This window comes from Lethenteron reissneri, chromosome 15, assembly GCF_015708825.2.
Source record: "Lethenteron reissneri isolate LAM-NWPU_2019-01 chromosome 15, ASM1570882v1, whole genome shotgun sequence".
Taxonomy (NCBI): Eukaryota; Metazoa; Chordata; class Hyperoartia; order Petromyzontiformes; family Petromyzontidae; genus Lethenteron; species Lethenteron reissneri.
The window spans coordinates 13,406,478-13,433,291 of NC_083793.1; the positions used below are offsets into that span (position 1 = coordinate 13,406,478).

General features: G+C 57.3%; 1 protein-coding gene across 1 annotated transcript in view; it reads right to left on the reverse strand.

Moving 5' to 3' along the window:
* Positions 1-4,572: 4,572 nt before the first annotated feature.
* Positions 4,573-26,814, reverse strand: part of LOC133342741 (E3 ubiquitin-protein ligase RNF123-like) — a 33,180-nt gene continuing 10,938 nt past the window's right edge. The window contains exons 4-7 of the mRNA XM_061552099.1: positions 15,220-15,362; positions 14,677-14,771; positions 13,948-14,033; positions 4,573-5,891 (exon numbers count right to left, since the gene is read on the reverse strand). Coding sequence (XP_061408083.1) covers positions 5,774-5,891; positions 13,948-14,033; positions 14,677-14,771; positions 15,220-15,362 — 442 coding nt within the window. The 3' untranslated portion in view covers positions 4,573-5,773. The remainder of the gene's footprint in view (positions 5,892-13,947; positions 14,034-14,676; positions 14,772-15,219; positions 15,363-26,814) is intronic.

The window sequence follows — 26,814 nt, forward strand, 5'->3', positions numbered from 1 at the left end:
CCACGACGCTTGTGCCAGGCCATGTGCACCTTGAGGCCACGTGAAGTGTCGAACGACCGCTGGCAGGAGGTCACGGGGCAGACCCAGCAGGTGCCACAGGTCGACTGAGACGACCGAGATGACTGGCTGATGCACCACCTGTGCCCCCTACTGTACCAACTTGCTGTGCTTTAGCCACCCGTCACTCCACACACACACACGCACGCACAGACACACACACGCACGCACAGACACACGCACGCACAGACACACACACGCACGCACAGACACACACACGCACGCACAGACACACACACGCACGCACAGACACACACACGCACGCACACAGACACACACACGCACACAGACACACACACACACGCACACAGACACACACACACACGCACGTGCCCAGGTGAGACCGCAACAGAGGCCAGGATAGAAGTCACATTTGCAAGAGGGACCTGAAGGGGGGGGGGGGGGAGTCGGGGTCCGCCCGTGGCCACGTGGATTGTCTCCGGCTCCTCCGGTTTCCCCCTCCACATTTAGAATCATCGTCCATTTAGATAATTTGGCTGCTATGAATTTCCACATTACAGAATCAACGTCATGCGTTTCCGAGTGTTTTGGCGACTGCTGTACATTCCCACGCGATGCCGAGAAGCCACTCGGTGAAAGCGATCATTGGTGGTCGCCAGGCCGCTCCTGACACAGAGCTACAGCTCAGTGGGGCCTTACCAAGTAAAGTCGTTGAAGACGATTGCTACTGTTGCTGTTTGTGTAATTATTAAAAATGGTGTAGTCTGCGGTGTCACTTTACAAATCTGGACCTTAACACCGGCGCACGACCAACCGACTCCTGCCAATGGCAGCCACCGGGATCTTTAACGCCCCGCGCGAGCGAAGCAGACGGCGTGTGGCGTCACGACCATCGCGGCCCACCGCACTGTTAACCAGGGCGGCCGCCTGGCTCGTGCGAACCGAGGAACGGTGGTGCAGCGGTTAACGCACCGTGCACTACGAACCCGGCGACCCCAAGTTCCATTCCTGGCCACGTAAAAAAAAACATCATTCGTTGGCAATTTTCAGAACCGGTCCTGGTTCTCTCCTCTAGGTCAATTCAGCCTTAAACGAGTGCAATTCAACTACTTGGCGAATCGAGGAGAGCCAAGCGGACGGCACTTGCCTCAACGGTCCGTGTAGGCTCCACGGGGCACCTTTGTCTTTGTGTGCAGTACATGTTCGTTGCGCAACGCGGGCTGCGGCACAAACACACAGAGCCGCCTCCTGTGTCCCTCCCAGGCACGCCCAGAGCTCGGCGCCAGGCGACATCGCTTCCGCGTTTCTGAGACCGAAACTCTGGGGCTTGGCTCCCAACTTTGTTGCCTCGTCACTCCGCTGGGGTGCGGGGGCCGACGTCTCTCGCTCGATCTCGAGCCGTGGGCCAGTGGCTCGGCACAGACCTCCCACCCACCCCCGTCGACCCGCTCAACCATCCCACCGCTCTACCCATCCACCCACGAACTCAACCCACACCAAATCACCCACTCACCCGCCCGTGTCCGCTTACCAGCTGCAGCACAGTTATTGTGCACATGGGTGGGCCACGGGGTGGCTGAGAACAGGGTGCGGAGTGGTGGCGCAGGGTGTGATTGGGGCTTGCAAAAGGGCCACCTGAGTTGGCTGTGTGCTACTAGGGGAACTAAGATTCTGGACAAGGTCTACACCAACATCAAACTTGGCTACAGGGCTAGACCACTACCACACCTGGGCCAGTCTGACCATTTGTCCCTGCTTTTGATCCCTGCATACGCCCCCATCAAGAAAACGGCTCCTACCATCACAAAAACTGTCGCCATCTGGCCTGAGGGTGCCACCCAGCAGCTGCAGGACTGCTTTGATAGGACCGACTGGGGGGTCTTCGAACATCAGGACCTGGAGGTGTTCACATAGTGTATTGTGCTACATTAAAAACTGCATAGACACTGTCACTGTGGACAAACGCGTTCGGGTTTACCCCAACCAGAAGCCCTGGATGACCCGGGAGGTCCAGCAACTGCTGAAGGAGAGGAATATCGCCTTCAACTCTGGAGACAAAGCTCTCTACAGTACAGCCCGAGCTAACCTGAAGAGAGGCATCCGCAAGGCCAAAGCAGACTACAGGAGGATTGAGGAACGCCTGGACAGTCACGACAGCAGGCAGGTGTGGCAGGGAGTCCAGCACCTCACCAACTACAGGGCCAACCGCGGAGCTGCTGATGGTGACAACGCTCTGGCAGAGGAGTTGAACCTCTTCTTTGCCCGTTTTGAGGTGACACCACAAGGGACAGCATCACCAAACCTCACGGTCCACAGCAACTTAAACCTCACAGTGGAGGAGCATGAGGTGAGGCGCACGCTGCGAGCCGTCAACCCGAGGAAGGCTGCGGGACCTGATGGCGTCCCGGGACGTGTGCTGAGGGACTGTGCTGACGAGCTGGCTGGAGTCTTCACAAGGATTTTCAACCTGTCTCTGGAACAGTCCACTGTACCAACCTGCCTAAAGTCCTCCACCATAGTCCCGCTGCCCAAAAAAACCCACATTTGCAGCTACAACGACTACCGGCCAGTAGCACTCACGCCAGTGGTGATGAAGTGCTTTGAAAAACTGGTCCGGAGTCACATCATAGGAAGCTTGCCCCGAAACCTCGACCCCCACCAGTTTGCCTACAGAGCGAACCGATCCACGGAGGACGCGGTGGCCACAGCACTACATGCTGCACTGTCACACCTGGAGCAGCAGGGGAGCTATGTGCGGATGCTCTTCGTGGATTACAGTTCCGCGTTCAACACCATCCTCCCACACAAACTGGTGGAAAAACTGGGCGACCTGGGGATTCCACATTCCACCTGCATGTGGATATATAGTTTCCTCTCGGGCCGCAGACAGAGGGTCAGAGTGGGCCGTCATACATCCACAGCCCTGAGCCTCAGTACCGGCTCCCCCCAGGGCTGTGTACTGAGCCCCCTGCTCTACTCCCTCTACACACATGACTGTGCCGCCGTCCACCATAGCAACACCATTGTGAAGTTTGCTGATGACACCACAGTGGTGGGGCTCATCTCTGGGGGGGATGAGTCTGCCTACAGGGACGAGGTGGAGCGGCTGACAGCATACTGCAGGGGCAACAACCTGCTCCTTAACACCGCAAAGACCAAGGAGCTCATAATAGACTACAGGAGAAAGAAAACGGACACTCCACCACTAATCATCAGCGGGGACTGTGTGGAGAGGGTGGCAGACTTCTGCTTCCTGGGAGTCCACATTGGGGAGGGCCTGACCTGGAGCGCCAACAGCACTGAGCTTCTGAAAAAGGCCCAGCAGAGACTTTACTTCCTGAGAATTCTCAGGAATAATAACATCACACAGAAACTGCTGGTGTCCTTCTACCGAGCCTCCATCGAGAGCATTCTTACATACTGCATCTGTGTATGGTACACCAGCTGCACAGTGGCTCAGAGGAAAGCGCTCCAGAGGGGCATCAACACAGCCCAAAAGATCGCCGGCTGCCATCTCCCCACACTGGAAGAACTACACAGTTCACGTTGCATCAAAAAAGCACAGAACATTATAAAGGACTCTTCTCACCCTGGACACTCACTGTTTGAGCTGTTGCCATCAGGCAGACGATTCAGATCAGTCAAAACAAGGACAAACAGATTCAAACAGAGCTTTTACCCTACAGCGATCACCACACTCAATAATGCTAATTAATTATTAAGTAATAGTGTTTACAATTGACTGTGAAATAGAGATGTGCAATGACAAAATGTAACCTTATGTGGGTATGTGGGTATACTTGGGCTGTTTTTATATATAGTATAAATTGATTATCTTTCATTTAATTTTATTTTTATTGTTTTATTTAATTTAAATTTATGAATGATGCCCTGACTGGTGAGCATTTTAAATTTCGTTGTACTGGTGACAATGACAATAAACGATCTATCTATCTATCTGCCGGAGTGAGGCCGACCCTGCCGAGGGTTGAATACCCAGGCGGGCAGACGACGAGCGAGGGCCGAGACTCCGCCCGCCGTGGCTCCGTTTGCTGCGGCGCTAAAGCCGCACGCCGATGGAATGAATCGATGACGCGGCCACGTGGCCCGCGCTCAGAGTTCCTTAAAGTCGGAGCTGGCCGGCCGCACCGGCGTAGACGCGGTGGTCAGGGGCACGCGCGGTAGGAGGCACAGAGTGAACGGGCTGGCATCGGGCCCGCGTTGGCACAGCGCGTTGGCGGTGGCGCACCGAGCGAGCGGCATGTCGCGGCGTGGAGCACCCCCACGGCGCCCTTCCCCGCGGGGTGAGGCGGGTGCACGGCGAGGAGGGCCTCGGCAACGCCGCCGCCAACGCCGCGAGCGACGGGGGTCACGCCGACACGGCAGCGGCACGGAACGAACCCGGCGGTGGTGTCACCGCCGGAGACGGGCAGAGACGTCCCCTCCCCCGTGGGGCTCGGGTCTCCGGCCAAGACTCGGGAGCTGCGGAGCCGGAGGATGGGGGTCACCGCACTCCGCGGACGCCGCGTGGAAGAAGGAACGCGGAGACACGGGGCGCTTCGAGTAAAACCACCACCACCACCAGCGGCGGCGGCGGCGGCAGCAGCGGGACCGTCGCTGTTTATTGTCGAGAGCCGCCCACGAGGCCGCTGGTGCGGCACGAGGGGGGGGGAGGGGGGGTGCACGCGGTGGTTATAGTCGTGCCGCGCTTCACCTGCATGCGGTTATCGTCGTCATCATCGTCGTTATTATTATTATCTTAAAAGCCGATTCACTCGATCGCAAAGGCACCGCCGCGCGCGATTACACGGGCGACGTTTTAAAAAGAACGGACGTTCCGGGTAACGGACCTGCCCCCCCCTCCCACGTGACAAGGGACTACAGCCCCCCCCCCCCCCCCCCCGCAGTCGCTTCGCGTGCCTGAGGGAGCTCTCGTCGGAGCGGCGCCCCCCATCTCTCCGGCAGTGGCGCTCCCCAAGAGCCGTCCCCCCACCCCGGGCCCCCCGTGGTGCGTGAGCCCGGGGGGCCCAGGACCAATGCCACGTGGGTGCTGCCCCCCCCCCTCTTCCTATACTCGCCAGCGACGACAACGCCGGCCCCGTCGTGTCGATCCCTCTTGTGAGCGCGGCTCGGGGGGGGGGGGGTTAAATGCTCCTGGTAGGCCCTGTACAAGTAGATATGGTAGAGGCACGTGACGTACACACGCACGTTGCCGGTTGGAGGAGCTGTCAAGGATTTGATTGAAGCAAACACGATTGTGTGTTTGTGCCGCTTGTCTCGGGCGTTCCCATTGGTGTGTCCCACTCGCCTGTCTGCGGAACGCCTGCGCGGGGTTTGTATGAATGCATGAGATTGTTGGCACGCGTGAAGCGAAGCGAGTTATGTATCGCGAGTTTCACAGTTAGCGCTACTCGACGAATCGCTTACACGGCAAACATGTGTGTGCGTGTGTCAAGGTGCGTGTGTCAAGGTGCGTGTGTGTGTGAGAGAGGCTATGAGTGAACGAGGGTGAGCGAGGGTGGGCGGATATGCGCGTGGTGAGCATTGCAGTTGGCGGCAGCGAGTGTGACGGGTGATTGTGGTGAGCGCTGCACTCGGTGAGCGTGGGTGAGCAGGCGAGTGTGGCGAGTGTGGGCTTGCCAGAGGTGAATGTGGCGAGCGTGGTGAGCGAGAGTGAACATGGCGAGCGTGGTGAGCGAGCGTGGTGAGCGAGCGTGGTGAGCGAGCGTGGTGAGCGAGCGTGGTGAGCGAGCAGCTAGGGGCCGGTGGGCGTGGAGGCGGGGGGGGTCTTGGTGTAGGCCTCCACGGCGGTGACGGGCGCCTTGCAGAAGAAGCACTCCTTGTTGTTCATCAGGTGCTGGCGGATGCACGCCCTGGCGGGGGGGGGGGGGGCACACGGCGGGTTTAGAGCCACGCGGACGCCACGGCAGTGCAGCCAACGCAGCGGCGCCGTGACACGCGGACAACGGGAGTCAACTAGCAGTCAACTAGAACAGTCAACTAGAACAGTCAACTAGCAGTCAACTAGCAGTCAACTAGAACAGTCAACTAGAACAGTCAACTAGCAGTCAACTAGAACAGTCAACTAGCAGTCAACTAGAACAGTCAACTAGAACAGTCAACTAGCAGTCAACTAGCAGTCAACTAGAACAGTCAACTAGAACAGTTAACTAGAACAGTCAACTAGCAGTCAACTAGAACAGTCAACTAGCAGTCAACTAGAACAGTCAACTAGCAGTCAACTAGCAGTCAACTAGAACAGTCAACTAGAACAGTCAACTAGCAGTCAACTAGAACAGTCAACTAGAACAGTCAACTAGCAGTCAACTAGAACAGTCAACTAGCAGTCAACTAGAACAGTCAACTAGCAGTCAACTAGAACAGTCAACTAGTAGTCAACTAGCAGTCAACTAGAACAGTCAACTAGCAGTCAACTAGCAGTCAACTAGAACAGTCAACTAGAACAGTCAACTAGCAGTCAACTAGAACAGTCAACTAGCAGTCAACTAGAACAGTCAACTAGAACAGTCAACTAGAACAGTCAACTAGCAGTCAACTAGAACAGTCAACTAGCAGTCAACTAGAACAGTCAACTAGCAGTCAACTAGCAGTCAACTAGAACAGTCAACTAACAGTCAACTAGAACAGTCAACTAGCACAGTCAACTAGCAGTCAAATAGCAGTCAACTAGCAGTCAACTAGAACAGTCAACTAGCAGTCAACTAGAACAGTCAACTAGAACAGTCAACTAGAACAATCAACTAGAACGGTCAACTAGCAGTCAACTAGCAGTCAACTAGAACAGTCAACTAGCAGTCAACTAGAACAGTCAACTAGCAGTCAACTAGAACAGTCAACTAGAACAGTAAACTAGCAGTCAACTAGAACAGTCAACTAGAACAATCAACTAGAACAGTCAACTAGCAGTCAACTAGAACAGTAAACTAGAACAGTCAACTAGAACAGTCAACTAGAACAATCAACTAGAACAGTCAACTAGAACAATCAACTAGAACAGTCAACTAGCAGTCAACTAACAGTCAACTAGAACAGTCAACTAGAACAGTCAACTAGAACAATCAACTAGAACAGTCAACTAGAACAGTCAACTAGAACAATCAACTAGAACAGTCAACTAACAGTCAACTAACAGTCAACTAGAACAGTCAACTAGAACAGTCAACTAGCAGTCAACTAGAACAGTCAACTAGCAGTCAACTAGCAGTCAACTAGAACAGTCAACTAGCAGAGTCAACTAGAACAGTCAACTAGAACAGTCAACTAGAACAGTCAACTAGAACAGTCAACTAGAACAGTCAACTAGAACAATCAACTAGAACAGTCAAATAGAACAGTCAACTAGCAGTCAACTAGCAGTCAACTAGAACAGTCAACTAGAACAGTCAACTAGCACAGTCAACTAGAACAGTCAACTAGTAGTCAACTAGAACAGTCAACTAGAACAGTCAACTAGCAGTCAACTAGCAGTCAACTAGAACAGTCAACTAGAACAGTCAACTAGAACAGTCAACTAGAACAGTCAACTAGCAGTCAACTAGAACAGTCAACTAGAACAGTCAACTAGAACAGTCAACTAGCACAGTCAACGAACAGTCAACGAACAGTCAACGAACAGTCAACTAGAACAGTCAACTAGAACAGTCAACTAGCACAGTCAACTAGCACAGTCAACTAGCAGTCAACTAGCAGTCAACTAGCAGTCAACTAGAACAGTCAACTAGAACAGTCAACTAGAACAGTCAACTAGTAGTCAACTAACAGTCAACTAGAACAGTCAACTAGAACAGTCAACTAGCAGTCAACTAGCAGTCAACTAGAACAGTCAACTAGCAGTCAACAAGAACAGTCAACAAGAACAGTCAACTAGTACAGTCAACTAGAACAGTCAACTAGAACAGTCAACTAGTAGTCAACTAACAGTCAACTAGAACAGTCAACTAGAACAGTCAACTAGCAGTCAACTAGCAGTCAACTAGAACAGTCAACTAGCAGTCAACAAGAACAGTCAACAAGAACAGTCAACTAGTACAGTCAACTAGAACAGTCAACTAGAACAGTCAACTAGTAGTCAACTAGAACAGTCAACTAGTAGTCAACTAGAACAGTCAACTAGTAGTCAACTAGAACAGTCAACTAGAACAGTCAACTAGAACAGTCAACTAGAGCAGTCAACTAGAGCAGTCAACTAGAGCAGTCAACTAGAGCAGTCAACTAGAGCAGTCAACTAGAGCAGTCAACTAGAGCAGTCAACTAGAGCAGTCAACTAGAGCAGTCAACTAGAGCAGTCAACTAGAGCAGTCAACTAGAGCAGTCAACTAACTAGAGCAGTCAACTAGAGCAGTCAACTAGAGCAGTCACTAGAGCAGTCAACTAGAGCAGTCAACTAGAGCAGTCAACTAGAGCAGTCAACTAGAGCAGTCAACTAGAGCAGTCAACTAGAGCAGTCCAACTAGAGCAGTCAACTAGAGCAGTCAACTAGAGCAGTCACTAGAGCAGTCAACTAGAGCGTCAACTAGAGCAGTCACCTAAGCAGTCAAAGAGCAGTCAACTAGAGCAGTCAACTAGAGCAGTCAACTAGAGCAGTCAACTATAGAGCAGTCAACTAGAGCAGTCAACTAGAGCAGTCAACTAGAGCAGTCAACTAGAGCAGTCAACTAGAGCAGTCAACTAGAGCATCAACTAGAGCAGTCAACTAGAGCAGTCAATAAGCAGCAACTAGAGCAGTCAACTAGAGCAGTCAACTAGAGCATCAACTAGAGCAGTCAACTAGAGCAGTCAACTAGAGCAGTCAACTAGAGCAGTCAACTAGAGCAGTCAACCTAGAGCAGTCAACTAGAGCAGTCAACTAGAGCAGTCAACTAGAGCAGTCAACTAGAGCAGTCAACTAGAGCAGTCAACTAGAGCAGTCAACTAGAGCAGTCAACTAGAGCAGTCAACTAGAGCAGTCAACTAGAGCAGTCAACTAGAGCAGTCAACTAGAGCAGTCAACTAGAGCAGTCAACTAGAGCAGTCAACTAGAGCAGTCAACTAGAGCAGTCAACTAGAGCAGTCAACTAGAGCAGTCAACTAGAGCAGTCAACTAGAGCAGTCAACTAGAGCAGTCAACTAGAGCAGTCAACTAGAGCAGTCAACTAGAGCAGTCAACTAGAGCAGTCAACTAGAGCAGTCAACTAGAGCAGTCAACTAGAGCAGTCAACTAGAGCAGTCAACTAGAGCAGTCAACTAGAGCAGTCAACTAGAGCAGTCAACTAGAGCAGTCAACTAGAGCAGTCAACTAGAGCAGTCAACTAGAGCAGTCAACTAGAGCAGTCAACTAGAGCAGTCAACTAGAGCAGTCAACTAGAGCAGTCAACTAGAGCAGTCAACTAGAGCAGTCAACTAGAGCAGTCAACTAGAGCAGTCAACTAGAGCAGTCAACTAGAGCAGTCAACTAGAGCAGTCAACTAGAGCAGTCAACTAGAGCAGTCAACTAGAGCAGTCAACTAGAGCAGTCACTAGAGCAGTCAACTAGAGCAGTCAACTAGAGCAGTCAACTAGAGCAGTCAACTAGAGCAGTCAACTAGAGCAGTCAACTAGAGCAGTCAACTAGAGCAGTCACTAGAGCAGTCAACTAGAGCAGTCAACTAGAGCAGTCAACTAGAGCAGTCAACTAGAGCAGTCAACTAGAGCAGTCAACTAGAGCAGTCAACTAGAGCAGTCAACTAGAGCAGTCAACTAGAGCAGTCAACTAGAGCAGTCAAACTAGAGCAGTCAACTAGAGCAGTCAACTAGAGCAGTCAACTAGAGCAGTCAACTAAGCAGTCACTAGAGCAGTCAAACTAGAGGCAGTCAACTAGAGCATTCAACTAGAGCAGGTCAACTAGAGCAGTCAACTAGAGCAGTCAACTAGAGCAGTCAACTAGAGCAGCAACTAGAGCAGTCAACTAGAGCAGTCAACTAGAGCAGTCAACTAGAGCAGTCAACTAGAGCAGTCAACTAGAGCAGTCAACTAGAGCAGTCAACTAAGCTCACTAGAGCAGTCAACTAGAGCAGTCAACTAGAGCAGTCAACTAGAGCAGTCAACTAGAGCAGTCAACTAGAGCAGTCAACTAGAGCAGTCAACTAGAGCAGTCAACTAGAGCATCACTAGAGCAGTCAACTAGAGCAGTCAACTAGAGCAGTCAACTAGAGCAGTCACTAGACGTCAACTAGAGCAGTCAACTAGAGCAGTCAACTAGAGCAGTCAACTAGAGCAGTCAACTAGAGCAGTCAACTAGAGCAGTCAACTAAGCAGCACTAGAGCATCAACTAGAGCAGTCACTAGAGCAGTCAATAGAGCAGTCACTAGAGCAGTCAACTAGAGCAGTCAACTAGAGCAGTCACTAGAGCAGTCAACTAGAGCAGTCAACTAGAGCAGTCCAACTAGAGCATCAACTAGAGCAGTCAACTATAGCAGTCAACTAGAGCAGTCAACTAGAGCAGTCAACTAGAGCAGTCAACTAGAGCATGTCAACTCCCCCCCACCACTCCCCCCCACCACTCCCCCCCACCACTCCCCCCCACCACTCCCCCCCACCACTCCCCCCCACCACTCCCCCCCACCACTCCCCCCACCACTCCCCCCCACCACTCCCCCCCACCACTCCCCCCACCACTCCCCCCCACCACTCCCCCCCACCACTCCCCCCCACCACTCCCCCCCACCACTCCCCCCCACCACTCCCCCCCACCACTCCCCCCCACCACTCCCCCCCACCACTCCCCCCCACCACTCCCCCCCCCCCCGAGCCACCGGTGTCCATCGACAGCTTCCCAGGCGTCTGCTCGTGGCTCACGGCAGGGAAACGTGTCCTCTCCGGTTCCCTTTGCTCTCATTTACTTCCAAAGTTTCCTCCTCCCCATCCCCCGTCCCCCGTGGGCCCGTGGGAGAGCAAGGGGGCGCTCGGTGCGAACGCAACGCAACCCGCAGAGCTCGAACACGGAGGCACGCGGTCGACCGCACGGCAAACCGGCGGTCGCCTGTCTCTGCCGCGGCCCTGGGCGACGCGAGGGACGACGCACGCGACAGCCGGCGGTGGGGAGGGGGGAGCGGCCGCCTGTACGACGCATCTGTTTGTGCGTCACCAAAGGGTGGCACGGGATGGCGACCACGTGCCCGGCCGTTCCTGGCTCCCGCGCGGCCTTTCCACCGTAACTTAACCATCGCCGCAGCCGTCGCCCAATGGAACCCATCGCTTTGAAATTAAATTTGGCTCCGCAAGAATTTAGTTCGGGGCCTCGCGTGTGTGCGAGCCTGCGTGGTGCCACGGGGGTTCAGGTGGGGGGGCTTCCTTGATGGTGTGCGATGTCCCTGTCAAGGTGGTTGGCGCGTGCTGTGTGCCTGGCACCGTGGCCAAGCTGCAAACATGCGAATGATTAACGCATTTGAGAAGGGTCAGGCGAACGAGTTGGCGAGCGAGAGGGCGACCAAGTTGGCGAGCGAGTGGGCGAGCGAGTTGGTGAGCGAGTGGGCGAGCGAGTGGGCGAGCGAGTTGGCGAGCGAGTGGGCGAGCAAGTGGGCGAGCGAGTTGGTGAGCGAATGGGCGATCAAGTTGGTGAGCAAGTTGGTGAGCAAGTTGGCGAGCGAGTGGACAAGCGACGTCATTCACAGTCACAGGAACAAAGTCCCGTGACGTTCCTTCACGCCGAGCCTCAAGACTTCACTGGGATCCTGCGTCACGAAGGGAGCCGGAGAACCCGGGGGGGCGGGGGGGGATGCTCGATGCACTGCACGCGAACCCACTTTTTGTACTGACATCCGATGGCCACGTCAAGAGCCCATCCGTTTCAGAGATCCGTGTGATCCACCAACTCTCGCCCCTCTCCAAACGCGCGGGTCTCGCTACGCGCTCGCCATCCACTAGCCCCCCCCCCCCCCGCCCGCACGGGATTCCCGGCTTCCCGGCCGATGCCGAGCCGTGGCACGCCACCGGGGGCCACGCGGTGCTCAGGCCCGGATCTCGGGACGTCGGTCAACAAACCGCACGTGTCACCAACGCGCGTGTCACCAACGCGCGTGTCACCAAAGCGCGTGTCACTAACGCGCGTGTCACTAACGCGCGTGTCACTAAAGCGCGTGTCACTAAAGCGCGTGTCACCAAAGCGCGTGTCACCAAAGCGCGTGTCACTAACGCGCGTGTCACTAACGCGCGTGTCACTAAAGCACGTGTCACTAACGCGCGTGTCACCAAAGCGCGTGTCACCAAAGCGCGTGTCACTAACGCGCGTGTCACTAACGCGCGTGTCACTAACGCGCGTGTCACTAAAGCGCGTGTCACTAAAGCGCGTGTCACTAAAGCGCGTGTCACTAAAGCGCGTGTCACCAAAGCGCGTGTCACTAACGCGCGTGTCACTAACGTGCGTGTCACTGAAGCGCGTGTCACTAACGCGCGTGTCACTAAAGCGCGTGTCACTAAAGCGCGTGTCACTAACGCGCGTGTCACCAAAGCGCGTGTCACTAACGCGCGTGTCACTAACGTGCGTGTCACCAAAGCGCGTGTCACTAACGCGCGTGTCACTAACGCGCGTGTCACTAAAGCGCGTGTCACTAAAGCACGTGTCACTAAAGCGCGTGTCACTAACGCGCGTCACCAAAGCGCGTGTCACTAACGCGCGTGTCACTAACGCGCGTGTCACTAACGCGCGTGTCACCAACGTGCGTGTCACTGAAGCGCGTCACTAAAGCGCGTGTCACTAAAGCACGTGTCACTAAAGCGCGTGTCACTAACGTGCGTGTCACCAAAGCGCGTGTCACTAACGCACGTGTCACTAAAGCGCGTGTCACTAACGCGCGTGTCACTAAAGCACGTGTCACTAACGCGTGTGTCACTAACGCGCGTGTCACCAAAGCGCGTGTCACTAACGCGCGTGTCACTAACGCGCGTGTCACTAAAGCGCGTGTCACTAAAGCACGTGTCACTAACGTGCGTGTCACTAAAGCACGTGTCACTAACGTGCGTGTCACTAACGCACGTGTCACTAACGTGCGTGTCACTAACGCGCGTGTCACTAAAGCACGTGTCACTAAAGCGCGTGTCACTAACGCGCGTGTCACCAAAGCACGTGTCACTAACGTGCGTGTCACTAACGCACGTGTCACCAATGCGCGTGTCACCAAAGCACGTGTCACTAACGCACGTGTCACTAACGCACGTGTCACTAACGCGTGTCGCCAACGCGCGTGTCACTAAAGCACGTGTCACTAACGCACGTGTCACTAACGCACGTGTCACTAACGCACGTGTCACTAAAGCGCGTGTCGCCAACGCGCGTGTCGCCAACGCGCGTGTCGCCTTACGTGTCATTATGTTTTCACTTTCCACAGTGCGAGCTTGTCTGTTACTCAATATCTACTCGGGGGTCAACTGTTCGCATGCCGATGTAATTCTGTCCATCTGGAAAACCGTGTCATCGCTATCCCCGTCGCTTCTACGAGCGCCGCGTGGTTGTACAGCGTACGGTGTCCGTGTGCGGTCTGTAAATGTCGTTCGACTCCACGCCTCCGGATTTATCCGCGTGTGCGCTCTGGAGAAGGGTCGTTGGCCGAAACGTCGCCTGCTACATCTTGTTTCTCCTCTGAAGGCCACGGTGTTCTGAGTGAGAGTGCCGAGTTGTCACTGTTCGTTCCCTCCCCCGGCTCCCAGCGGTGGGGGTGTGTGGGGTGGGTGGGGGGTGTGGGGTGTGTGGGGGGGTGTGTGGCTGGGTGTGTAGCTGGGTGTGTGGGTGCGGGTGTGTGGGGGAGGTGTGTGGGGTGTGGGTGTGTGGGGTGTGGGTGTGTGGGGTGTGGGTGTGTGGGGTGTGGGTGTGTGGGGTGTGTGGGGGGGTGTGTGGGGAGATGTGTGGGGTGGTGTGTGGGGGGGGGTGTATTGGGTGGGGCGGGAGGACACTCACATGCAGGACTTGTGGGTGCACGGCTGGAAGAGGGCGGAGATGGGGTGGGCGTAGCAGATGGGGCACAGGTCCTCCTCGTCCGTGGGCTGCGGCGACAACGCCACCGGCGGTCAGCGCCGGCGCCAGCGCCGAGAGCGGCGCCGCGGATTCCATCCCGTCCCGTTGTTGCCGCCCCGTTTGAGTCGTCTCCCCGTCTGCGAGTCTCATTGGTTCTATCGGCCGTCTCCGCGACGGTCGCGACGTCATCGAATCGACGATGATCGTGACGTCAGAAAATCGATAATGATCGTGACGTCAGGGAATCGACGATGATCGTGACGTCAGAAAATCGATAATGATCGAGACGTCAGCGAATTGACGATGATCGTGACGTCAGAAAATCGATAATGATCGTGACGTCAGCGAATCGCCGATGATCGTGACGTCAGAAAATCGATAATGATCGTGATGTTAGCGAATTGAAAATGATCGTGATGTCAGCGAATCGATGACGATCGTGACGTAAGCGAATCGATGATGATCGTGACATCAGAAAATTTATAATGATCATGACGTCAGCAAATCGACGATGATTGTGAATCCTGCCATGTCGAACCATCATCGTAATCACCACCACCACCACCGCAATTACCACCATACCACTGCCGCCACCACGATCGTCACCACCACCACCAACCGACACCACCGGCCGCCGTACCGTGCTCGGGAGAAACAGGAAGTTGCGGTTACCATGGCAGCGGCGGCAGCTTGCTTGGTCTCGTCGCTGAGCCGAGCGATCATCTTCGTCACCTTCTCCACCTCCTCGGCGCTAACGAAGTCCACGTCTGTGGGGGGGCGAGGGGAGCGTTGTGCGGTTTGTTGTTGTGCGGTTCGTTGTTGCGCGGTCCCGACGGGGGTCTCACGTACCCCACGGTCCCACCGACCCCGCACAAACAACAACGCCGGTTCTCACGGCGGCGGTCCTAACGCAACCGCGGCGCGGCGTGACGCGGTGCGGTGCCAACGCGGCGCGGTGTTCCACAGAGCCGCGGGGTGCGGTGCTGTCCGGCGTTCCGGCAGAGCGCCGCGGTAGTGCGGTGCGCTAGTGTGGTGCCGTAGTGCGGTGCGGCAGTGCAATGTCATAGCGCGGTGTCCCACAGAGCAGTGCGGTAGTGCGGTGCCATAGTCGGTGCCGTCGTGCTGGGCCACGGTGCCGCGAGGTGGTGCGATGGTGCGATGGTGCGGTGGTGCGGTGGTGCGATGGTGCGGTGGTGCGGTGGTGCGGCCACCCACAGCTGCGCAGGGAGAAGCGCTTGTCGGGCGTGGCTGCCCCCCGTGGGCGCTCCGGCTCGTGCGTCGTCTCCCCCAGCAGGTACTGGACGCAGCGCAGCTGGAAGCAGGGGTCGGCCAGCAGAGCGCGCGACGCCCTCTCCGCACTGTGACGCGCAAACAAAGACAAAGATCCCCCATATAGCCTTGACAGACTGCTGGGGCAAGGGCTGTTCGCGAGGGGGTGGGTGGCCAGCACCACGCCCGACCGCCTTTGTCTCCCCAGTGGCGATGTTTACACACTGCACCAGGTTCTGAGGCTGAGTCGACCTAGGGGAGGCCGAGGACCGGTTCAGATAATCGTCACTGGTGTTGGCCGTGAGCGGGAATCGAAACCAGATCGCCGGGTTCACACAAACACACACACAGACGCACACACGCCCACGTTTGTGTTGTTTGTTTCCCGTTTGTAATCTCATTTGTTCTATCGGCCATATCCATAATAATCGTGTTATCAGTGAATCGATGATCGTGACGTCCGCGAATCGATACTTATTGTGACATTAGTAAATCGATAATGATCGTGACGTCAGCAATTCGATAATGATTGTAACACCACGAAACGACGATTGTGTCGTCAGTGAATCAATAATAATTTTGCTGTCAGCAAATGGCAAAGAATCTTCACGTTAGCAAATCGATAAGAATCGTGATGTCAGCAAATCAATAAGCATAGTGACATGAGGAAATCAATAAGAATCGTGACGTAAACAAATCGATAAGAATCGTGACGTCAGCAAGTCAATAAGCATAGTGACATCAGGAAATCACTAAGAACGGTGACGTCAGCGCGTGCCCGCACACGTCCGACAGGCCGTTGGGGCGAGCGGCGTTCTGCGAGCGCCCATCAAGGCCGGCACGGCGCACGCCTGGGAGCGGCGGTGTGGCCGACCCCACGCCCCGGCCGGCACGCGGCGTCCTCGTGAGGAGACAGAGCCCCGGGGGGCGGCGTGCTCGTGAGGAGACAGAGCCACGGGGGGCGGCGTGCTCGTGAGGAGACAGAGCCCCGGGGGGCGGCGTGCTCGTGAGGAGACAGAGCCCCGGGGGGCGGCGTGCTCGTGTGGAGACAGAGCCCCGGGGGGCGGCGTGCTCGTGAGGAGACAGAGCCCCGGGGGGCGGCGTCCTCGTGAGGAGACAGAGCCCCGGGGGGCGGCGTGCTCGTGAGGAGACAGAGCCACGGGGGGCGGCGTCCTCGTGTGGAGACAGAGCCACGGGGGGCGGCGTCCTCGTGAGGAGACAGAGCCACGGGGGGCGGCGTCCTCGTGTGGAGACAGAGCCACGGGGGGCGGCGTGCTCGTGAGGAGACAGAGCCCAGGGGGGCGGCGTGCTCGTGAGGAGACAGAGCCCCGGGGGGCGGCGTGCTCGTGAGGAGACAGAGCCACGGGGGGGCGGCGTGCTCGTGTGGAGACAGAGCCCCGGGGGGCGGCGTGCTCGTGAGGAGACAGAGCCACGGGGGGCGGCGTGCTCGTGAGGAGACAGAGCCCCGGGGGGCGGCGTGCTCGTGAGGAGACAGAGCCACGGGGGGCGGCGTCCTCGTGTGGAGACAGAGCCACGGGGGGCGGCGTGCTCGTGAGGAGACAGAGCCACGGGGGGCGGCGTGCTCGTGAGGAGACAGAGCCACGGGGGGCGGCGTCCTCGTGAGGAGACAGAGCCCCGGGGGGCGGCGTGCTCGTGAGGAGACAGAGCCACGGGGGGCGGCGTGCTCGTGAGGAGACAGAGCCACGGGGGGCGGCGTGCTCGTGTGGAGACAGAGCCACGGGGGGCGGCGTCCTCGTGTGGAGACAGAGCCACGGGGGGCGGCGTGCTCGTGAGAAGACAGAGCCCCGGGGGGCGGCGTCCTCGTGAGGAGACAGAGCCACGGGGGGCGGCGTGCTCGTGAGGAGACAGAGCCCCGGGGGGCGGCGTCCTCGTGTGGAGACAGAGCCACGGGGGGCGGCGTGCTCGTGTGGAGACAGAGCCACGGGGGGCGGCGTCCTCGTGAGGAGACAGAGCCACGGGGGGCGGCGTGCTCGTGAGGAGACAGAGCCCCGGGGGGCGGCGTCCTCGTGTGGAGACAGAGCCACGGGGGGCGGCGTGCTCGTGAGGAGACAGAGCCACGGGGGGCGGCGTCCTCGTGAGGAGACAGAGCCACGGGGGGCGGCGTGCTCGTGAGGAGACAGAGCCCCGGGGGGCGGCGTCCTCGTGTGGAGACAGAGCCACGGGGGGCGGCGTGCTCGTGAGGAGACAGAGCCACGGGGGGCGGCGTCCTCGTGTGGAGACAGAGCCACGGGGGGCGGCGTGCTCGTGAGGAGACAGAGCCACGGGGGGCGGCGTGCTCGTGAGGAGACAGAGCCCCGGGGGGCGGCGTGCTCGTGAGGAGACAGAGCCACGGGGGGCGGCATGCTCGTGAGGAGACAGAGCCCCGGGGGGCGGCGTGCTCGTGTGGAGACAGAGCCACGGGGGGTGGCGTGCTCGTGAGGAGACAGAGCCCCGGGGGGCGGCGTGCTCGTGTGGAGACAGAGCCCCGGGGGGCGGCGTGCTCGTGTGGAGACAGAGCCCCGGGGGGCGGCGTGCTCGTGTGGAGACAGAGCCCCGGGGGGCGGCGTGCTCGTGAGGAGACAGAGCCCCGGGGGGCGGCGTGCTCGTGAGGAGACAGAGCCCCGGGGGGCGGCGTGCTCGTGTGGAGACAGAGCCACGGGGGGCGGCGTGCTCGTGAGGAGACAGAGCCCCGGGGGCGGCGTCCTCGTGTGGAGACAGAGCCACGGGGGGCGGCGTGCTCGTGAGGAGACAGAGCCACGGGGGGCGGCGTGCTCGTGAGGAGACAGAGCCACGGGGGGCGGCGTGCTCGTGTGGAGACAGAGCCACGGGGGGCGGCATGCTCGTGAGGAGACAGAGCCACGGGGGGCGGCGTTCGACGTGGAGTTGACCCCGCTGGGAGGCCCACTGCCGGTGGCGGTCGCGATTGGGAACTCGCGTAAGAACTCGCGTCGCCGGGTGAGCAGCGCGAGCCGCCGCTGCGTCGTCTAGGGCAGCGGCCCCAAACCTCGTGGGCACCAGGGGGGGGGTCATCATTGGGTCTTCCCCCTTTTCAAAGAAGCTCTCCGGCGACGTTTGTTTTCTACTCATCGTGGGTCGGGGTTAGAGCTTGTGAGATCACCAACACCGTGACTGAGACAAGCGCGCAGTGCGGGAGAGAAGCACGAAGTGGTGAACAATAAAACAATGGGGGGTCGGGGGCCACGCGCGGTCCCACCGCTCTCACCTCCTGCTGCCGTGCGGCCCCGTTCCTAATAGGCTACGGGCCGCTACCGGTCCGTGGCCCGGGGGTTGGGAACCCCTGGTCTAGATTACAATAACAAACCCCCGGTGGTCGACATGGGCGCGACCTCCCATCGTGCCTTGCACGCACACCACGTGACCATCCCCCCACGTCGCACGCACGGCGCTCTCAGCCTCGTCGCCTTCCACCTTACCGCCGCTCCCCCACCGCACGCACGCGTGCGTCGGCACGCCGCAACGCGCCGGCGCGTGCTGGCGTGTTTGCACCTGCCCGCCCGTGATAACCGAGGCAGCGTGCGTCGGCCAAACGCGCCGATGTTGGCACCGGCGACGGCAAGGACGCGGCGGGCAGCGTAACCCGGCGGGCGAGCGTCAGAGACGGCCTTCAGAAGTAACGTGGGCCCGCGACGCTCTTCTTATTCCTGGGGGGGCCCTGGGTCACGAGGAAGAGTAGAGAGCCCAGATAATCATCGTCACCCTCAGGCCCATGTTGGTCACGAGCGGTTATTTTTTTTTTACCATGGCCTGGTGTGGTTCAGCGGTAAGGCCCAGCGGCTAACAATTGTAAAGGTCACACCCAAGGGGTTAACTCTATAAAATGAGTACTGTACCACTTGTTCGAAATTCTTTTGCAGCGTACGTGACCAACCGCGCCAATCGGAGGTGCGGGGGAAGTGAACAGCTAGTGTGCTATGGGTGGACTCGCCCCCGCCATAGGAACGTGGCATTTCCACGACTGGCTCAGAGGGCTGTAAAGAGGAGATGCGGCACGGCCGACAAATCGCTCGACTTTGGCTCTCACATTCGTCGTTTTCTTGGAAAAATTCCAGCTCTGAGAATTTACAAAAAACCTTGCGCCCGCCTCTGACGAGCCTCAAAACGCCGCTGTGCGGCACGGCAAGTGGGCCAGTGCCGCCCTCCCCTGCGTGCGGTCACTCGAAGGCATCGCAGGAGGTCGCTCTGCAACGTCCGCTTCCGCGGGCCCCTTCTCTAACCCGGAGAGGGGTGGGGGGCAGCGGGGGGGGGGGGGGGGGGGGGGTTGGGCCGCTCGCAGAGAGAGCTCCGTGCCGATTCCACGTCTCGCGATGGTCCCCGCACGTGATGCGAGAGCGCGTTTTATTATCCTGCTCCGAGGGATTTTCCGGGCGCCGCTCTCCAATAAGCGGGTTCTCTGAAACAAACTAAACTCTCTTTAAATCCTTTATATTAAGTTCACTTGCGTGCTTGCTTGCTTGCGTGCTTGCGTGCTTGCTTACGACCGTGCAAATCTTTCGGTCGTTTTTTAACCTACTTCCCGTGATCCAATCGAGCTGACATTTTGCACACAGACTCGCTGTGCGAGACAATTAATGTTCGTGAAATTTTTTTCCCAAAATTTTACACTGTTTAGGGAAAACAAATAAAATATTTAATTACCAATTGCTTAATACTGGCAGACAATCATCTGACCCATAGGTGGCAGCCATCTCAAGCCAGAGGACGAGAGGACTCTAGCCGCCACGCATATAAAGGATTTATAGTGAAAAACTTTGTTTTTACGGGTTATACTTATTATTTGACAAACAATGCACAACGCTAAACCCCCCCATCCCACCCCAACAACAATCCATCTCTATTAAACGAAACTTTTTATTTTAGCAGGTAAGGCCCCACTGAGCTGTGAGCTCTTTTCAGAAGCGAGCTGGTGATCACACATGAGAGCTCAACGAAGTGGCTCATCATTGCGTGGAAATTTATAGCAGCCAAGTACTCAAAAGGGACGATGATTCTAAATGTGGAGGGGGGGGGGGACCAGAGAAAAATCCACACCACCAAGGAGAGAGAGAGAGAGACACCGCAAACTCAACATATACAGCAGGCATCAGGGTCGGGATCGTACCCAAAACTTCCTGCATGCCAGACGAGGCAGTTGACATCTCGCCGTGGCGGCGCCCGATCGGAGCGGATCCGCGATTCGTTTTGCCCCCCCAGCCCACGGGGCCGCGCGCACCCCGATGTCGCCCAGCGACGTCGAAAACCGGCGGAGGGAGTCGCCTCGCAGCCTACGGGTTCCAACCTCGGCGGTGGCGGCAGTCCCGCCTCACGGCAACAAGGGCCTGGGTTCGATTCCCGACTCGGGCGCCTCTCTCCGTGCGCGGTGTGCTGCGTTCCCTCGCTTCCCCCTCGAGCTGCGTGGGCTTCCTCCGAGTCCTCTGCGCTCCTCCTCCCGTAGCCGAACCCACGCACGGCGGTGCAACTGGCATCGGCCGAAACATTGCAAAAGCTCAAAAAAACTACCTGCAATTGACTCAATTTGGGAATCACACACAGCAGCAGCAGCAGCAGCAGTGCCAACATCGATCCCCCCATCTGCGGAAACTGGGCAGGGCCCTACTGAAAATGTGTCTTGAGGCTTTCCTGGGCAAACGAGTGAAATCATAATAATGGACACGTATGTACGCTGAACTTCTTTCGGGCCGCACGTAGCCGACCGTGCTGAATCGGAGGTGCGGGGGAAGGACAATGTGTGAAGTGATAATAGTCACACGACCACTTTGCTCTTTTCGACAACCCCCATCATCTCCGAACAGCACCTCATCACGCCGATGTCTCCGCTCCGAAGAGCGAGCGGAGGTCACCGCAACTCACACGCGCGCGCCACGATTGCCATTGATCGGCACCGGCACTCGCGTGTGCACGTGTGTGTGTGCGAGCGTGTGCACGTGCGTGTGTGTGAGCGTGTCCACGTGCGTGTGTATGAGCGTGTGCACGTGTGTGCGTGTGTGTGTGTGTGCGAGCGTGTCCACGTGTGTGTGTGCGAGCGTGTCCATGTGTGTGTGTGTGTGCGAGCGTGTGCACGTGCGTGTGTGTGTGAGCGTGTCCACGTGCGTGTGTATGAGCGTGTGCACGTGTGTGCGTGTGTGTGTGTGTGCGAGCGTGTCCATGTGTGTGTGTGTGTGCGAGCGTGTCCATGTGTGTGTGTGAGCGTGTCCGTGTGTGTGTGTGTGCGTGTCTACGTGTGTGTGCGTGTGTGTGTGTCTACGTGCATGTGTGTGTGCGAGCGTGTCCATGTGTGTGTGTGTGTGTCCACGCGAGCGCCCGCGCGTGTTAGCGTCGCTCCGAGACCGCGGAATTAGCCGTAGCCATTGGCTGAGAGGCAGAGCAAGTGCAGTGGGCTTTGCGGTTGCCTCCGTCGGCCTCAGTTCGGCGTCTGCAAAGTCGCGAGCCATGGACGCAAACCCAGCGTGGGACGATGATGCGCGTGGTCGCGAGCGCGCACGGTTGTGTGTGGCGCCTTCATAGGTGTTACTCGCGAACAGCGGCGGTGTCGCCGTGAGCGCTACGCTGCGCTGTGCTACGAACCCAGCGACCCGAGTTCGGTTCCCGCTCACGGCTAACACCGGCGAGTATTATCTGAACCGGTCCTGGGCCTCCCCTAGGTCGACTCGGCCTCAAATGAGTACCTGGCACGGTGTATAAACACTGCCACTGGGGAGACAAAGGCGGCCGGGCGTGGTGCTGCTTTTATAGGTGCTGCTCGCTAACAGCACTTGCCCCAACAGTCTGTTAAGGCTACACGGGGGGGGGGGGGGTGGGATTTGTGTCTTTGTGTCGGGTGTGGCAGTGCCCCCAATCTCTCACATGAGGGTCCTGCCGCTGCGTTGGGAAGTTTGGCCAATCGCGTTCACGAGAGAGTTGTGCTTCGTGTGAGAGGAGAACCCAGACGTAGACTCACACTCAAACACTCACAAACGACAACGATCCCCCGTGTAGCCTGAACAGACTGTTGGGGCAAGTGCTTTTAGCGAGCACCTATGACGACGAGGGGGTGGATGGCCAGCACCACGTCCGGCTGCCTTTGTCTCCTCAGTGGCGATGCTTAGACACTACACCTGGTACCAATTTGAGGCTGAGTCGACCGAGGGGAGGCCCGGGACCAGTTGGATAATCGTCACTGGTGTTGTTGGCCGTGAGGAGGTACCGCTCCCCAATGATACTCACAAAAACAAAGCTCCCCCAGGAGAGCTTTAATGTTGGGACAAGGGCTGTTTGCGAGCAGCACCGATGAAGGTCGGCACGGCACACGAGGGGTGGGTGGCCAGCACCACGCCCGGCTGAGACACACACTCACTCACAGACACCAGTCACACCAACAAGCCAATTAACACATTGTAATGAAGAAAGATTCCCCCGCGAAGCTCTTGACGAGGAACGCTGCCCACGCGAGTAACGAGAAGTGGATTCGTACGTGCGTGTGTGTCGAGCTTATTTAGCACCGTATGTCGCCAACCGTGCTAATCGGATGTCGAGGAAGGACAGCAAACTAAACACAAACTCACCAAGGGCACTCGCACCTACAGCACCAGAATCGTTGACAGCCCTTCGTCGCCACGGTGGCTAGGAGATGTTAACGACCTCGCCTGGTGTACAGGAGGTCGTGGGTTCGATTCCGACCCTGACGTCTGCTGTATATTTGGAGTTTGCGGTGTCTCTCTCTCCCCATGGCCGTATGGATTTTTTTATCCGGGACCTCCGATTTTTCCCGCCACATTTAAAATCAACGTCACGCGTTCAGAGTGTTTGTCTAATGTACACTTCCACGTGATAAGCCACTTCGTTGAGCCATCATTAGTGGCAGCCAGGTCGCTTCTAGAGGTATCTCGCTGTGGGCCTTACCTGGTACAATAAAACATAGTTTAGTTTAATCCACTGCTGGATGAAGGCCTCGCAGAGGCTGTGGGCCATACTTCACCACGCCCGTCAGTGTGGACTTTCTAACATGGGTGCCGCCCATCGTGGCGATGTTTTCACACTGCACCAGGAAACTCATTTGAGGCCGAGTCGACCTAGAGGGGTGGCCCAGGACCGGTTCAGATAATCGTCACTGGTGTTGGTGGCCGTGAGCAGTAATCGAACTCGGGTCGCCAGGTTCGTAGTGCAGCGTAGCGCTAACCGCTGCACCACCACTTCCCACAAAACAATAAATACACACGCGGTCAAAGTGACTGCTGCTCAAATAACCATTGCGGTGGCGCTTATCTCTTCTCGACAGCCCTGAGCCAGTGGTGGAAATTCCACATTCTTATGGCGAGCGGCGAGTATATCCATTGCACAACAGCTGTTGAAAATAATTTCCTGAAAACTGTTTGTTGTTGTTGTTGTGTTTAATTTGTTGTCCTTCGCCCACACCTCTGATCAGCAGGGTTGGCGATGCACGGTGCAAACGAAGAAGCTCAATGTAACATACATACACATATTGTTGACTTCCCCACAAAGCAGCACCTAATTTTACTGACCCCAGAGCTATGATGGGCTGAGTCAAACCCCCCAACCGGGATTTGAACTCGCAACCCCTGCGATTGCGAGCCGCTCACCCAACCGCAGAGTCACCGGTCCGGTTCACGAGTCTGAACGCTGGCTCCTCCCAACCTCACCAAGCCAACGGCACCAACAACAACAGCATCAGCACAGCTTGTGGCGTTCTATCACTGCGCGCCGCCGCGCGTCCCCTGCGTGCCTGTGAGCGCGTGTGTTGTCAGGGCTCATGTGCACAGCCGTGAAATTAAACGGGCGCGCCGGAGGTGAGCGAGCGGGTGAGCGAGCCAGCCGGTGGTGGTGGCGGCGGCGGTGTTGCTGCTGTTGATGGCGGTGGCTGTGCCTGGTAGTGTCGCAAGGTGGTGGCAGTCATGCTGGTGGCGGCAATGCAAGTAGTGGTGGCGGCGGCGCTGGAAGGTGGTGGCTGGTGGTGGTTGCGTCTGCGGCAGTGTAGGCGGTAGGGGTGACGGTGGCGGCACACGGAGGCCACCTTGCCCCTCCGGGTTGCCACCTCTGAGGTCCACAAAACCGGGAGGAATCATGGGCAGCAGAGGAAGCTCTCACGACAGGGTGGGGCGGGGGGTGACTAGTCGCCAGCGCCTCGCCGCTCTGACTGCACCGGCACAAATAACAAGACCGCCGTGTCGCAAGCACCTCCGCTGGCGCACTGCAGGCGCACGATAAAACGGATAGGGGCGCCGCGGTGGCTCGGGGATGTTTACTCCCTCGCCTGGTACGCAGGAGGTCGTGGGTTCGAACCCGACCATGACGCCTGCTGTATGTTTGGAGTTTGCGTGTCTCTCTCCGCGGTCGCGTGGATTTTTCCCCCCGGGTCCTCCGGTTTTTCCCCCCACATTTAGAACCGACATCACACGCTTAGAGTATTTTACCGCCATACATTTCCACGTGAAGGTAAGCCACTTTATTGAGCTGTCATTTGTGATGACCAGGTCGCCTCTCAGAAAGATCTACGCAGCTCAGTGGGTCTTACCTGGTAAAATAACAAATACAGTTTCGAACGAGATCTGAAATGGCAGTGACGGCCGCTTTATCAACCCGTCCCTGGGAATATTCGCACCTCGACCAGACATGGCTGCCTCCTCGGCGCGACGAACATCCTGGGACAACCGGGGGACAGGTGGCAACCCCCCCCTCTCTCCCCAGCACCCCGTGAGGGGGGGTGGGTGGCGTGGGGGGGGCTACTTGCTGGGAGATCGCTCCTCTCAAATTCTCATTTCGAGCTCCGCACCGCGCACAGCTGAGCCCCTCGCCACCGCCGCCTTGATTCCTCACGGAGCCACGAGCAGCGCGAGGGAGGGGAATGCGCAGGAAGCGGCCGCTTGAAAGTACGCACGGCGGCAGCCGAACCGTGCCGGCCGTACGAATGTAATTATCGGTACAAACGTCACAACACGGCTGTTGAATGCTACCCAATAAAAATTAGGATTTTCATTGACATCCCATACGTTTCATGGACCTCCCATGCGTTGCGAGTATTTGACTGCTCTACATTTCCACGTGATGAGCCACTTCGTTGAGCTGTCATTCGTGATAGCCAGGCCGCTTCAGAAAAAGAGCTGTGTAGCTCAGTGCGGCTTTACAATAATTGATTCTAGATTTGAAGTTTTCGTGACTGCAATGATGCATATTCTTAGGTTTTTTAGGTAAAGTCACTTAGGTAAAAACATTTACTTTTTAATGTTTTTACCTACGTGACTTTACCGAAAAAACCTAAGAATACAATAGTTGATGTGTTTTTTTAACAGACGCAATAATGCAATCTCAAATTATTAGGTTCACTTTTTACTTTTCAAATTTTAATTCACGAGGGTCGTGGTCGCTGAGCCGGCACTGATGAGATTGCACCCCCGGGGTCTCCCGCTCTAATTGCTCGCGACTCGAAGCGCCGAGTCTGGGCGCCACAGTTGCCCCAACACTTGCCGTTTGCATTCGGCGCTTCCAAGGACATGGCGACGTTCACGCGGCGCGGGCGAGAAATCTGGGATTCCGTGTTGACCCGGGGTTTGGAGACGAGGGGGGCGTGGGCGGGGTAAGGAAGGAGCGAGTTGCTGGACGCGACGAGGGAGAGAGACGGCTTCAGCAGAGACTTGCCGAGGAGAGAGCAGCCGCTTTGGGCGCAGGTCCCGAGTGAGAAACGGATGCCGTGGGGGGGGGGGGGTGACAAACGCGGCTCCGCATCGATCGAGCGCGATGCGCTTGTGGCGAGAGCGCTTGTGGCGAGAGCGCGGGCAGAGAGGGAGCCGGGCGATCCGAAACGCGGGCGGGCGGGCGGGCGTGATAAAAGCTAAAAGCCGAGTATCCGCCGCATCGGGGATAAGCGGATCACGGCGAGAGTACAAAGCGGAGGCGGGAGAGGGGCGCCCAGAGAGACGGGGAAAGCGGGGGGCGGCGGGGGGCGGAGGATGGGGAAGAGCGGAGGGAGGAGAGACACGACGAGAGAACAGGGGGCGGGGAGAGCGGAGAAGGCGAGGTCGCTGCTCTCACGGCACCGGGGCGAGGTCGCGACCCCGCGGCCCGGGTGACGAGCAAAGGAGGCGCGCGCGTGTGCGGAGGCGTCAACTCTTGGGCCGGGACGAGGAAGCGGAGTGCACGTCGTCAACCTAGTGGACCCCCCCCCACCCCAATAGCAGGTGTGCACACTCACGTGCACACTCACGTGCACACTCACGTGCACACTCACGTGCACACTCACGTGCACACTCACGTGCACACTCACGGGGAAGCATTGAGTGTCCAATCCGTGCACACTCATGGGGAAGCGTTGAGTGTTCACAATCCATGCACACTCATGGGGAAGCGTTGAGTGTTCACAATCCATGCACACTCACGGGGGATTCGGCAGCTACGGAGGGCGGCGGAGAAAATGGAACAAAAGCTGAGGAGCAGAAACTCACACGGTCAGAGACGTCGTATGGTAGAAACAGCAGGGGGGGAGGGGGCAGGACGCGTCGTAACACGTTGCTGCAGCGCTTTCACGAGCGACGT